Here is a 14,711-nt window from a genome sequence, read left to right as displayed (position 1 = left end):
ATATCCACTGTATGTTTGTAATGATTAAAATGTACAGAGGGGACCATTGCGGGACAGATTATTACATATAATAGTCACATATCTGTGGTGGTAATCCATTTAACACAAATTGAAATGTAGTTAAAAAAAAAAACCTTTCAATATTCTATTTAAGAAGGAAATTTACTTTTTATTGAATTTTATTGAAAAAGGGTAGTGTATATGATATCTTTTCAGTTACTCCATTTATTATCACTCAGCCTTTTCAGGAAAATGTGTGAATATAAAATGTCCTCCTTTTTGTGTTGTTTCACAGTCCTTTATGACTTCCAGGCTATAAAAAATAAAGAGCCTATATACCGATGAACTGCTCCTGTGCCCTGAATTAATCTGAGTACGGTAGTGTCAATAATATCTAATGTGCTACGGGATCTGATTGGTTTCATTGAATACACATCTCTTGGTTGCTCACTCATAGAATAAAATAATGATTTATTTTTGGTCAATAGCATCCATAAAGTGAGTAAAAATAGGCCGCATTCCTTTATGTTTCTTTATTTCCCCCAAAGCTTTAATATGACTTCCTCTGACCAAAAGATAATGTTTTGCCACCAGCCAATATGTTGAAGGCTTAATCATTAAAACAAAGTACGATATAGTTCCCTAGTTTTCAATGTTCTGGTTTGGAGCCTTTTAAAAAAACAATTACAAATAATAAAAGCCAAATTACTCACTCTAGTTACTAGCTCAGAAGGGTTTTTGGTAGCTCATCCCAGTGAAAATGACTGAGGTGTTTTCATAAGACCATGGTGGCATTGCTGAGGCACATTAGTCATTGTAGTGATGGCTTAAACATTCTGAAGATGAATGATGTGTTGTTATGAGCAATCTATTAGATTCCTGTCTGGTTATGTGCTTCAGACTAATGTAAAAGCATGCACATACTCTATTTATCACATTGATACAACGTCCTTAGTCTGGTAAAATGCACAGAAAGGTTCCATTGATCTTCACTCCCTGAACTATGTAAACATCAAGCTCCCTGGTTTTACATTGCAAGACCTATTGAGCTTGAAACCAAAGCACCTTGCCACTAGACTAGACTTCTTGCTTCAGTAACGATAAACTCTTCATTGCATTTTCTATCATACTTTGAGGCAAAATCAGGTCTGACCACATCACTAATTTGTCTTGATCATACAATACATTTCAAGTTAGTTTTGAATTCAGTGTTACAACTGACGGGTGTATGAAACTCGTGACAAAACCACGATATACAGGCAACAAGATATCATTTGTAAACAACAGATTACAGTACAGTTGTCAATTTGTGGTGATATTTCCCATAATATACTTTCGTTTCCACACACAAAAACATTGTTGTATAGGTATTTCTTAATTGTAATTTTCAAATTACAAAAAAAATGTGAAAACTCCTTTTTGAGGAGGCTTTTTATTGAGCCTTAAGGGGATGCTGTTCACTGAGACCCGAGAGGTCAACTGGCTTCAGGTATTTCCTTCGGTGGCACATTGTCCGGGCCATAGTGTGCTTTAGAGGTGGAGGGAACGTTAATGTTGGGGTCTCCGTTGTTGGCTGTGTCTATCTGGTTGCTCTTGCCAAGGCTCTTAATGATGTTCAGGTTGATGCGGGCAGTTTCCATGAAGCTGTTTTCTAGCAGCCAGCCATCAGACTCTGAATTGAGGTCACCCTGTCTCAGCACATTTTCAAGGGAGGTCTGGAGGTAACGAACCCCTGTCAACACTGACAGCTAAAACACACAGATACATATTAGTGACAACACCACACAAAACGTGGACACAAATCATAACCCCTTAAATTGATGATGTACCAGTTTGTAATTAAAATATTAGGCTGCTGTATTTTCAGATACTGGGAGCCAGTCCTCACTCTGTGGGAGCTCAGCTCATATGCATTAAAAAGTATATTATAAAAAAAAAAAAGTATAGTAAAAAAGTAAAAAAACACAACAAAAAAACAGTATTACAGCTAAAAAGTAGTTAAAAAAGTTACGCAGCATAACCATTCTTGCTTGTCAAACCTCTAGCGCCTACAATACCTACAATGCAACTGGACTGCAGACATTAGGTCAGAGATTCAGGTGTGTTATGGTAGCAGAATTTGGGGACACGACGACAAGCATAAACCTAGCTTTAACACAAACAGGTCTGGTGAGCTCAGTTCTTTCTATCACCATCACATTGCATTTTCAAACTTCTTACATGAGTCTTCAGTCCCAAGCGACACTGCCTCATTTTGGGTCACTTGGTATGGCAATGCTATCACAAATGTTATGTAGGCTGGCCCAAAACGTTTCCCACATATGCTGTACTAACGTTAACCCCTTTAATGTCGCCATGGAGACAGAACGTTGCTATCAACCCGTATCTCACCTCAAACAGCCAGGCGATGAGGACCGTGAGGCCAATGGACTGCGTGATGTGGGTGAAGTGGTCCAGCAGCGCCTGGCGACACCCCTTCGCCCACAGATTCAGCTCCTCCGTCTGGTGCTCGTAGTTGAAGTGAGCAGAGTTGTTGGTGATCTGCTGCTGGATGCAGGGCCGAGGGGAGTTGATGTTGCAGCAGCTGAAGGGGACTCCGTCCATCAGGTACTTCCCCTGCACGTTACTCCGTAGTCGGCTAGAAAGCAGGAAAAGAATAAGAAGCTTAGCTTAATGCTTTTTACGCACCAGTGTGTAAAAGACTCGACCCTAGTGTGTCATTGTGTGGGACTGTAATAAAGTTAGTATTTTGAAGGGGGAAGTGAAAAAGCATCCTGCTGAAAGGATGTTAGTCTCACTTTTTTTTTTAGAAGAGCAGCGAAGGATCTTATAATTTTTACTCATTCTAAATATTCCCAATATTTCTGTATTACTTATTAAGAATGAAACAAGTTATACCAACACATTCTGAGATAATGGGGGGTTGTTTATATAATCTTTGGAGTTTTGGGGATTGGATGGAGGGTACGAGCCAATGGGAGCCTTCCGGAGCAATTGCTCCCATTGGTCAATTTCTATGCAGGCCTACAGCTGATAGACTGAATGGATTTTTTTTTAAATTCCAAATCGTAGATCATAGCTTTAAGTGTGAATATACTCCTAACAAAATCAGTGACTTCATTCTGTAGTTTACACTTACTCCACCACCTCTTTTTGTGACATATCCAGGTACCGGTTGCTGATCCATTGGATTTGAAACCAGTCTTTATAGCCATTGTTCCCACAGCACTGGAACTCTATTTGCAATATGTCCACAGTTCGCTTCAGGAAGCATCGTCCTGGTGTGTCCGTGTCCTTATAAAACCTGATGGCCTCTGTCAGCCCCAGGTTCAGAGATTCCTCGAGCTCCCCACGCATGCTGTAACACATCAGAGCCCCCACCAGCACACAGAAGGTGAAGAAGAACGTGCATATTATGTAGGGCAGCATGATCAGCTTCCAGCGCAAGAACTTGGTGGTGTCCACACAGTCATAGCAGATCTTCCCCCCCAGGAAGTTTATGGCACAGGCGATGAGGCCCACAGATATCAGCATGTTTGGCATGTACTGGATGTCCCTCCCGGCCATCAGCTCTCCTCGCTTATTGATCTCCACCTTGAGGAAGAGACCCAGGCTGAACAGGATGATCCCAGTCACCACTGAGATCCAGTTCAGAATCCAAAGCACCTGAGCCAGCTTGTCTCTCTTGGTCTTAGTGAACTTCAGCCTCAACACCGCCATCGTATATTTCTCCTCTGTCTTTTCTTTGAAGTCCAGGAGGGATTACACAGGTAAAGCAGGGGAGAGGAACTGGTTATCCTCCAGGGGGTGTGGGGGACCAATGGAAGACGGATTGGTTGTATAGTTCTTTGACGGTCCTCTAATAAGCAGCTTAGCCTGGTAGTCTTGATCGATATCTTGTGGACGCTGCATTATGGTTGCACTGTAGATTCAGGCAGGTCTGTGAGAATACAATAGTGAGAGTATGAAAACAAACTTTCTCACATGATAGCACAGGTTATTTGAATGGAAAACACAAAATACAATGACATGTGACCAGTTTTATGTAAACAGGAAGCATTGTACATGTGAGACAAACTGAGAAAGTTCGACAAGATGTAATCTGGTTTAAAAATACATATTTCCCTTTTAAATTCAAATGTTCTGTCATGTCTTTCCAGACAAAGCTCCTTAATATAAAATGTACGGAATAACTGGTGAAACAGAATCTAAGAAGCCCAATGTGCCTACCGTATCCAGGTCAGCATTCACCTTGAACATCTGGCATCCTCATCCTCACGTTTTCAGTTTGTTTTCCTGGTTACATCCTCTGATTTATTCCTGCGAGAGGCGAGTGGTTGTAGTGACACAGATAGTAGGAGGGCAGCCACGGCAGCATCGGTGAGATAGTAACCAAGTCCTGACCCTCCTCCTAATCCTCTTTAGTCATTAATCAGCCCTCTGGGCCCAAGACGGATTTGGTCCAACCTTCTGCCACCTACGCAAATCTGACTGTCCCAGCGCTGTGAGGGAACATCTAACTGCACATTCTGAAAAAGTGATATTTTATATTTAATCTGCAGTATCTACAGCATTATCACAAGTACACATTTTAATTAAGCCATCTTGTAATCACAAATACAATTGAATACTATGAATATTATACTATGTTCAGAAAAATGATTTAATTATTTTTCAAATAATACGTCAACATGTCCTCAAACACAAGATCTAGAGAAGAAAATATAAAGGTCATAAACTAAATGCATGCATGCAATCTTGATTCATATTTTTTTCCCTGTAAAATGTATTTTTTTCAAAAGTGTAAAATATCAGCTATAGTTTTACGACAGCCCTAGGTGATGTTTTCAAATGTCTAATTCATTTAAATAATCAACTTATCATTCTTCAACTTTCTAGGCATGTGGTGTTTTTTAGCCTGTGAAAAAAACAACACGTGTGTTGTGACATCATTAACTGGGGTGTGGCCAAGAGTGCCAAATGCCTTAAAGGGTTAAGCTGGAACAGGGCACCCTTCCTCCCTCTGTCATATCAGAAGTTAATTTTCACCTCCCGCCATCATCTCAAACATGCTGTTCATAGCTTTTCTATTTCCAACACACACACATACACACTCACAGCCACACTGCAAATCAACCAATGAAATGTTAACTGAGAGTGAGATTAGTGGATTAACATGTACTAAAGTAGCTTGTGTAAGAAGAGAATGTTGCCGTAGCCACCAGTAATCCACACGGCAGACAGGACACAGACCGCTGCACAGAGTGGAACTTGTCTGAACAAGAGTGGAGCTACCAGCAAAAATAACCACATCTCAAGTAAGTACTCGAAAATCAACAAATCTTAACAATTTTCTCCTCAGAGGATCCTCCTAATAATAACTACCGCATTAATGCTTTAATCTGTTCTTGCGCAACCCATGGATCTAATTATGGAAACTGTTTTCTCTGTCTTAGGGCATCATGTTGGATAGAGAGGGCCAGTGGTCTGAAGCTTTAGCCAGCAACAACATAAGAGCCATCATCCACTGGCTGCAGGAGCTTACAGCTAAAGGTACATCAGGAGCATTTGACTACCAAAACATTTTAATTCTGGCTATTGCTTGTTAAACACCCTCTTCCATTTATCCATGAATACGTTGCTGCAGGTGAAGCTGATGTGAAGGAAATCCTCCCGACTTTCAGCTGTTGGCTCCAGAAGACATCAGAGCTTGCTAAAAAGGAGTTATTATCACTGTGTAAGAAGGTGTTCTTTCATCAACTTCAATCTGAAAGTACACTGAGAATCTTTTTTTTTTATAATTCTTTTGTCTTCCCACAGGTTTCAACCATTCCCAGAGCCTGTGGATGTTTCTGGACCGCAGCTCTTTCACCAGAGTGCACATGCTGCTCCAGAGACTGAGGAACTTGCTCACGTTGGTCCAGTTGGCAAGAAGGCGGTTCGGTTCTGCCCACCTCTGGCACGGTACACACTTCAGAACACCACGGTTTGGTTGACATGTCCACTAGAATTGACTAGGATTCAAAAGTGTTTTTATGTAGGTGTGGGGTCCTGCTGGAACCGAGAACACAGGGCCCTGAAGCAACACATCTGGCTGGGGCGGCTGGTTCAGTGGTGGGGCATCATGGGACTTCTACCTAAGTACCATGGTACAGATATGATCACACATTATGTTGAGGTGATGAACTGTGATGCCGTGTCTAATTTTTGTGTTTTCTGCTGTTGCTGTCAGAGGCTCACGAGGTGAAACGCATCTCTCAGATGTGGAAGGAAATGGATCACTTTCATGGGAAAGCTTGCCTCGAGAAACCTGGGTAAGTCTTGACTCTTACATGACGGAGGAATTCTGAGCCACTGTACTTATTTTTCTCCTGCTAAAATTTCTCTCTTTATTTCTATCATCTTACTAGGTGGGAGGAGGGAGGAATAGAGAGATTTAGGTCTTTGATACAGGGTATGGTGACTCAGCTGGACAGACAACATGGGTGCATTTGGACTTCTGAATCCCGCATAGACCAGTGCTACCCTCCTCCGAATCTACAGGCTCTGCTAAAGCTTGTGCTGGTGCCTCATATCGACAATATGTCTGTCCGAGCGCTTGTATCCAAATACATTAACAACAATTTCTATGGAATATACTGCACACTATACTTTTTCTTCTGTATATTCTGGTTTATTCTAGATAAATACTGTATATGTGATTCAGGTTATTCCATCCTAACCTATATGTATCACAGCTCATGTACTTTGTCCTGGATATGGCCAACTTCTTGCAGCCCAAAGACGACCTCCTCCAGTCTTTCTGCCTTGCTTTCACTATTCCTTCCAGCTTTTCCCAACAAATCAGGGCCTTCTGGATGCTTGATCATGGACTCATCAAGGTACATAACTAAGAACCGAAATTAAGTCCAATTGAGTGTGACTCGAGGGCCAGTTAACCATCCTATTGATTACATTAGTGTCCTTGTTTCAGCAGCCATTATTGTCTGCAGGTGACACTAATGGGCCACTTGAGTATCATGTAAAATGAATGCAATAACGCTCCGCTTGCCACTCATTGGTGATGAATTTACGGTGTACCTCGCTTAGAGGAGATGCTTTCTGGATGATAATACAGGGCATTTCTTGTTAACAAGTAGAAGGTGTAACTGATGTTTTTATATATCATGGATGTTAGGAGACAACATTTTTAAAATGTCAGTCAAAAAAATGTGTTTACTTTATGTCCTACATCCTACTCAGGCCTCCATTGACTTATTGCTGAGCCCCAGGGCTGCTGCTCCTTGTCTCTCCTGGCAGCATCGGTGCATCATCGACTGTTTGCTAACGAGGAAGCAGCCTCAGTTGGCATTAAGGTACCTCCACTGGACCAGACCGGCAATAGAGAGCGTTGAGGATGCTAAGCTCTATACAGATGTGCTACTTCAAAACAGGTAACCTCTGGTATCGTAATCGCTTGCTCGTCGTGTCGAATCCGCACTAATGGTCTTATTGTTCGTTGTTGGTCTCCAGTTGTGTGTCTGAAGCCTGGGCTCTGCTGAAGAGAGGCCACACAGAAAGCAACAACATGGTCGCGTACTTCCTCCAGGCTTGTGATGGATTTGGACTGTGTGCAGAGGCTTTAAAGTGCATCCCTGCAGAATACAATGTAGGTGAATGTCTTTTTAATACAGCAAAAGACATTGAGCCTCGAAATGACCTTTCCCCCTAAACATTTTTCTATCAGGGTAAAGGGGACATTGTAAATGGGACTACAGGGTCACTGATGAAGAAAGGTAAGGCAGACTTAATGAATACACTACTACATTGCATCAGGACAGATTAAAGTGCATTATATTTAACCATGAGATTTCTTTTTATAAGACCAGTCAGCAGGAAGGCCACCCTGTCCGCTGTCTGCCAACCTATATCAGGCTCAGCGAATCAACACGCTGTCACAAGAGGAGATAGTCCAACTCATCAAAAAGGCTGTGATGGAAGTGAGAAAGCCACATCCCAAGATAAGGTACTGAGTTTGTATGTGGACAGATTCTTTATTGTGCTTTTCCAAGGAAATGTATGCCACAGTCTTTACAGAGTCTCACATAAATACATAGGCACATATATATTATACAACATTATACAGCACAACATAACCGAAAGACATCAGATAACCTGCACCCATATTTATACACACATACCCACAACACAGGTTGAATTATGGTAAAATATGTTCAGTAGCTCAGGGAACAGAGCATTTCTCCGTGTTCTTTATTCTAGTGAGGTGGTTTGGCCAGAGCACACAGAGAGGAAATCCAACAGCAAAGAGTTGTTTCTGTCAACCCAGGCTCTCCGTCATCTCGCGCCCAGCCCCTCCCCATTGGACATGGTTGAAGAAACAGCACATACAGATGAACCAGAAGAAGAACAGCTTGTCCATAATGTATGCATTGTCAGTGTCCCTAATAAATGCCCACAAAAGGTATAGATAACTAATGATCCCTGCCCTTTACAACGGTTCTTTTCTCAGCAGCAACCTGCATCACCAGAGCACATTTCTTCCGAGGATCTGAGCTCCGAGTCCGTCTACTCCTTCACCTCAGCCTCTTTGCCTCTGTTGAGATGGGACCATCCTTATGTTTATGAAAGTACCTTGACTCTGCAGAGGATCTCCACTTTCCTCACCGACGGAGAGAACCAAAGCAGGGAAGAGGAGGAAGGAGAAGAGAGCCGAACCACTTCATCAAGTGATACCTTGTCAGATTGCCCTGAGCCGACGACGACACTAGATGGCGCCACAGACCCTCTTCTTCTGAGCAACGAAGACGTTTTGGTAGCGCTGGTGCTTTCTGCAGAGGGTAAGCTTGTGTTGAATTTTATTCACATTATTTTACAAATCACGTTAGAGGCAGACTTAATTTGAAGAGAGACTTCCACTCTTTCCTAGAGGGAGAAGAAGATGTCGAGACTGATGTTTTCTCAAGCAAAGACTTTCACAGTTTTGATGCAGTTTCAGCACCTTCCATGGATAAATCCCATCCTGGAAACAAGAGGTCAGAGGTCATCTTATCTCACACTATACTTATGGTGCACTTAACACTGGTGAGTGAGTTGAAACTGAGTTATATATTTTTATTTGGTCCAGTTACACGGAATATCTTACCCCTCATTTCTACCGGAATGAGGTCAGCCAATCAGTGTCCTCCGTCTGTGAGTCCCAGGTGGAGAGTCACAGCTTCCTTTTACCTGACTATGGTGGGTAGGTGCATCCAGCTGGAGGGACACAAATGTTTCACGCAGAATTGTGCTTTACTGAATGTTCACTCCACTGCATGCACTTTAATCTGCAGAGAAAGTGGCCTGCTGTAAAGAAGAAATCGCTCACAGTCCCCCAGATGTCACTGATCTGTGGAGCTTTGCATTGTCACTCAACCTATTAGAACAATCAGACTGCATCCCTTCACAGATTTACAGTTTGAGTGAAGCAGCGACATCTGACCGTTTCCTGGAAAAGGAGCTTCATCAGGTAGGCAGGAAGTCCCTTTAGCTTAACAATACACACTCAAAATGGGACTCTTAATGTGTAATACCTTTTTACTGTATGTGCCCAGAAAACTGATGAGCAACACCAGCAAGAGGACACAGTGGAATGCTTAGGTCAAGGCCTCTCCTGTGCTCTGTCTGGAACCACTCAGGACCCGCTGACTGACCTTCACCAGAGCCTTCTGTCAGAGGATCCTATAAAGAGTAGTTCAAGGACCTCAGCAGATACTAGTCAGCAGGACAGCGCCCCTCTCCCCCCCGTGTGCAGCTCTATTTTCCCCACACAGCTTCAGATCTCGGAAAGCTCACTGCCCCCTAGCTTAACTTGCAACATCATGACCACCTCTGTTCCTTACACCACCAATGAAAGCTCCCCCAAAGCCCAGATAAATGTGGAGGAACCCCGCGACCGGAGCACCTCAACCTGGCTCGATCATTGCAAAAAGGGCACGTGGTGGAAAGAGGACCTTGAAACCTGTAGAGCTCCTACTGGCTTTCTACCTGCTGCAGAGACAGGAGCAGCTATCAAACCAGGTGAAGACAATATGTTTGCAGGTTTGTCTGTATTATGACATTTTTATGAAATAGTATACTATGGTATTTTTTATGACACTATGTTATGACTGTTTTGTGCCATTTTTTCTACAACCTACTATACTATGACATTTTTATAGCATACTATACTATGATGTTTTTAGTATAGCATACATCATGTTTCATGATATATGCCGTACAATGTCATACTTAACTGACATTTATTATGGCATACTATACCATTACATTCTTTATGGTATACTATATTTTTTATTACATTTTAGAACATACTATACTCAAGTTTGTAATGGCACTATGCTATTTTCTTGACATTTTGTGTGGCATATAATAGTATGACTTTTTAATGACATTTATTTTTTACCACATACTAAATGTCATACATTTCATGGCATACAATACTATGCTTTTTTGGATACACTTGACTAGGACTTTTTAATTATATTTTTATGATATATCATACTGTGATATTATACTATTTACATTTTTATGACAATACTATGAATTTGTATTTTATTATATTTTATGGCTTACTTTAGTGTGACTATTTTAAGACTTTTCTTTTAACATACATTACTATCACTTTTTTTTACGGTATGCTATATATTGACATTTTTACATGGGCAGACATTTGTGTCACTACAAACTGAACTATCATTAATATTTTAATCTGAATTGCTCAACTTGAGTGATTGCATTGAAATCTGTTTAGCATAATTAGAAATTGAATTTATTATTTTGAATCTGAATTATATCCTCACTGAAAAATTCAACTCTATATACTCTCAAATTTACTGTCTCACACATCTTCTATATCATGACATTTTTACATCTTCCATCCATCCGCCCCACTATATCATGACCTTATTTTCAACAACATAGTAAACTGATTTAAATGTTGTAGTGTATTGTCAAAGGTCACTGCAGAGTGCAGGACACAGTAACATACACTGACGTGTATCCTGGCTGCTGTAGAGGGAGACTGGAAGGAAGGAAGTGAAGTGTCAGAGACTGTTTCCCGTAACCTTGCTGCAGCAGTTGGTCTTCCATAAAACAACCCCTTCCCCCCCCTCCTCCACACTTTCTATGGGGGTGAACTGTCTACCACTGCAAACAGACCTCCCTCCATCTGCTCAATGTGCTGATCACCACTGGGCCTCAGGGATCCACGGCCTATTGCCCCACACTGATGCCCCAACCTTGTCACTGGGACAAGGGTTAAAGATAAAGACAGTGGAGCAATGTTGCATAAAATTAAAAGGATAGTGTCAGGCTGTTTCCCTGTTTTTATGCAGCAATAGATCCTTACACCTGAAATGTAACACTTTGATATTTACAGTTTTGTTTTTGTTTATTCACAGATAATAAGAGGCCTTCTCTTGTACTCGGCCAAGCATTTTCCTACAGTCTAGTGAACCTCCAGGACTTCACTGCAAAGCAAAAAGGAGATAGCAGAGATGGCAAACAGGTACTTTCTTCTAATGATAGGTACTGTACATCGAAGCTGGGTGTATTATACCATAAGAAGATAAAAGACTAGCCAGTAGGGGTCACTATTATTCCAGTCAAGAAGCTTGACAGCCTCCTTTGATTTGGATGATCTCATTTCTAGTCCCTGGGGATTTTGCTTCATCACAACCCAGCAAGTGCCCTCTTTACTACCTTTCATCCTTCTTTATCCTGTCCTCCAGCATTAACACCAAGGCTTTTAGGATCTCTGCCTGCGGCGTCTAATGGCGTCTTTTTTGAAGGCAGTGTTTCAGGGGATTTGAATCAATTGTATTGTGACTTAACATACAGAGACAGATGTGATTATTTATTTGTCAAAACATAGTCACCTTTTAATATTTACCTTTGTGCATCGACCTGAACATTACACTGCTAAGCACTGTAATATCATTGCGTGGATATGAGCAGGTAATTGTTTTACTGGAGTTTAATTGGATAATTGTTTGATTGGGATGCAGTCACCTAATTGTTTTGTTCAGAATTGGGGACCATATGGAGCTTTGGCAGGTGAAACGTAATTAGGCCATGTTAATTTATGATGATTATACCTCAGGCCTGAGTACCCTATACTGTACAAACAATTTGTGTCTCTCACGGCCGATCTACTTTGGTTGTACAGTGCATGTTTGTAGCGAAGGCGTTACATCCATTAACTCGCAGTCTCAGTGTGAGTGTGTTTGCAGGGGGGTGTTTTGAAAAAAGTGCCATTAGTTTTATCTAATTGTTCATCAAGGTCAGAGATGATGCAGTGTAGGATATACTTAATTGGCAGACAGAGAGATATTAATGACTAATGCTTAGGGCATTTAGCAGACGCTTTTGTCCAAAACTAATGTGTGAAAATGAGTTTAAGACGCACCTTTCCTGGCCGATCGAAGCGACATTATTTAATGCCAAGATAATGATGTAAAGATAACAAAATAAGGATATTAAACAAAGTTATTAATTAAACTAATATGTATCTATTCCTATATGAACAGTGCACAGTAAATAAGATCCCCTCCATTAAATCGCCACCTTAGCGTGGTGGAGGGGTTTGTGTGCCCCAGTGACCCTGGGGGCTGTGTTGTCGGGGGCAACCAGATTGGCCATGGAATCTGAGTGGACTATGTTCAAAGCTTCCATTATGGAAACGGCTGCTAGGAGTTGTGGTCAGAAGGTGTACCTCCAAGTCCGAGGCCATAGTGCTCTGCCGGAAACCGGTGGGCTGTAGAGAGTAGAGTTGCTGCTCCTTCGCATTGAAAGGAGCATCTAATCAGGATGCCTCCTGGACACCTCCTGCTACAGGTGTTCCAGGCACGTCCAACTGGGAAGCGGCCCCGGGGTAGACCCAGAAAACGCTGGAGGGATTATATAGTCCAGCTAGCCTGGGAATGCCTCGGGTCCCCCAGAAGGAGATGGAAAGCGTTGCCCTCCTACGCCTGCTAGCCCTGTGACCCGGCCCCGGATAAGAGGATAACAATGGATGGATGGAGTAACTAAGATATTCATGGTGGAAAAGAAAGTAATTGACCAAATCAAAGAATCAAATCACAAAGAGATCATGTCTGTTTGAAATTATATTAAAAAATGTAATATTGTTGATGTTCTTTATGAAAATTCCAATATTTGCACACAGAGAGGCGGGGCGTAGTAGTGTAGCATGTTGAAACATTGAAGATCCGAGGGGAGACGAATGGCTTGTATTAGGAGCATTTAATCAGTGCTCCCAGTCTCCTGAGCCCCCCTGGGGAAAGATTAATGGGTACAGGATATTTCATCAGGTCCTTCACATCACTGCCCAGGATATGAGGCTGTAATTGTGTCTGTTTTTGCTTTTGTTTTTTGTTACAGGCAGACAAAGAGGAGCCTGCAGGTTGGAGTCATTTGGTGAAGGGTTCACAAGGGGCCATACGAGGCGGGAGAACAATATTAAGGAAAGGAAAACGAGTGAAGAGAGCATAAATATTTAGCACATCTATGACACAAAGGACACTGAACTGAATTAAATCTATTTTCTAAATATCTCTAAGGCTTTTAACGTGATGGATCTTTTCTTTTGATTCAGAAATATTTGGATACAAATCTGGATTTGTAAGGATTAGCTCACACCAAAATGAACTTGCTGATCATACGGCAGGCTTGATGATCACATAGACTTTCACCTTGACGTTATCCATCTTCCCTTCGTCATTAATCAACTGGTCAGATTGTTCTGACAGCTTCTACTTCTATCAGCAACCTTTCCTACCTGATGATATTGCCCTGCCACACCCTTGTTCTCCCTCAGTAATACCATGTCAGAAACACTCAATTAATTTCTCAGGAATATATTTATAATATGTATATATATATATATATATATATATATATACACACACACACTAGTTGCTTATATTGTGTATTTGTATTACCTGGTCACAACTATGCATTTTGTGCTATTTGAAACATAAACATTTAAAATGCAGTGATGGTGTCCTTGAAAATTGTTCTTCACTTTAGATTCTTGTTATTTTTCTCTTGAAAAAAAAAAGGATGTTTGCTTTGCTGCCACTGGATCTCATGAAAAATGGATGACCTCCCAATGCTTTTCTGCTGCCCATCGCTCCCCATATTTGCACAGAGCCAAGGGAGTGCATTTGGGTTAGCATCCTCCTACCTCCCTCCCCCAGTGGCTTGTTCGGGGGCTGAATAACTTAACACATATTTCAGCTTGACACACTTCTCCTCTGGGTCTCCCCTGGGTCCCCCAGTTCACAAGCCCACACATGCTGTATTATTTAAAAGTGTGGTTTGGAGTTCTGTTTGTGAAGATGTGCATGTAATCTCCTGTTTTGTAAGAAAGAATGCCTTATGGAGTTGGTGGGCCTTTCCCTGTGACCTTGCAGGTGTAGCAGCATCTCTGACCCTGATGAAGTCCAGCCAGAGACAGCATGAGCATGGCTGCATATGGTTCCTTCCACGTTTTATTTTACTTTTTGCTTTTCTTTACTTTGATTTTTTTCTATTGGAAAAGGGTTACAATGGTGTTTCACCAGCAGTACAATACTCCAGTGATAATGCATCAACAGAATGGTCTAAAGTGATTTGTTACAGGAAATAGTCACCTGGATCATTTATCATAAACCCAAGAATAAAGATCTGCCAGA

The 14,711-nt window shown here is 41.6% G+C and overlaps 2 protein-coding genes across 4 annotated transcripts; one reads left to right on the top strand and one right to left on the bottom strand.

Moving 5' to 3' along the window:
• Nucleotides 1-593: 593 nt before the first annotated feature.
• LOC311016517 (photoreceptor outer segment membrane glycoprotein 2-like) lies at nt 594-4,367 on the bottom strand. The gene is made up of 4 exons (XM_084014247.1): nt 4,231-4,367; nt 3,140-3,940; nt 2,392-2,638; nt 594-1,748 (listed from the first exon to the last, which is right to left on the bottom strand). The coding sequence occupies exons 2-4, from the start codon at nt 3,718-3,720 to the stop codon at nt 1,476-1,478; spliced, it is 1,101 nt and encodes a 366-aa protein (XP_083870373.1). The 5' UTR covers nt 3,721-3,940; nt 4,231-4,367; the 3' UTR covers nt 594-1,475.
• A 703-nt stretch (nt 4,368-5,070) lies between these two features.
• On the top strand, nt 5,071-13,908 carry LOC311016489 (uncharacterized protein). Of its 3 annotated transcripts, none has more exons than XM_084014203.1 (20): nt 5,071-5,318; nt 5,457-5,553; nt 5,648-5,737; nt 5,821-5,964; nt 6,042-6,149; nt 6,233-6,314; nt 6,411-6,600; nt 6,738-6,881; nt 7,243-7,433; nt 7,513-7,648; nt 7,727-7,775; nt 7,864-8,005; nt 8,260-8,422; nt 8,513-8,837; nt 8,927-9,032; nt 9,125-9,234; nt 9,330-9,505; nt 9,591-10,077; nt 11,436-11,542; nt 13,417-13,908. In XM_084014203.1, exons 2-20 carry the CDS (start codon nt 5,463-5,465, stop codon nt 13,525-13,527), a joined length of 2,952 nt encoding a protein of 983 aa, XP_083870329.1. In that variant the 5' UTR covers nt 5,071-5,318; nt 5,457-5,462; the 3' UTR covers nt 13,528-13,908. The 3 variants fall into 3 exon arrangements, with proteins under 3 accessions (XP_083870329.1, XP_083870330.1, XP_083870331.1); XM_084014204.1 differs by having other exon boundaries at nt 5,072-5,318; nt 9,591-10,056; XM_084014205.1 differs by lacking the exons at nt 5,071-5,318; nt 5,457-5,553; nt 5,648-5,737; nt 5,821-5,964 and having other exon boundaries at nt 6,235-6,314.
• The last annotated feature ends 803 nt before the right edge of the window (nt 13,909-14,711 follow it).

Source organism: Eutrigla gurnardus (assembly GCF_963514095.1).
Source record: "Eutrigla gurnardus genome assembly, chromosome: 7".
Taxonomy (NCBI): Eukaryota; Metazoa; Chordata; class Actinopteri; order Perciformes; family Triglidae; genus Eutrigla; species Eutrigla gurnardus.
The sequence above is the reverse complement of the archived record's forward strand: the minus strand, read 5'-3'. Positions and strand labels throughout refer to the sequence as shown.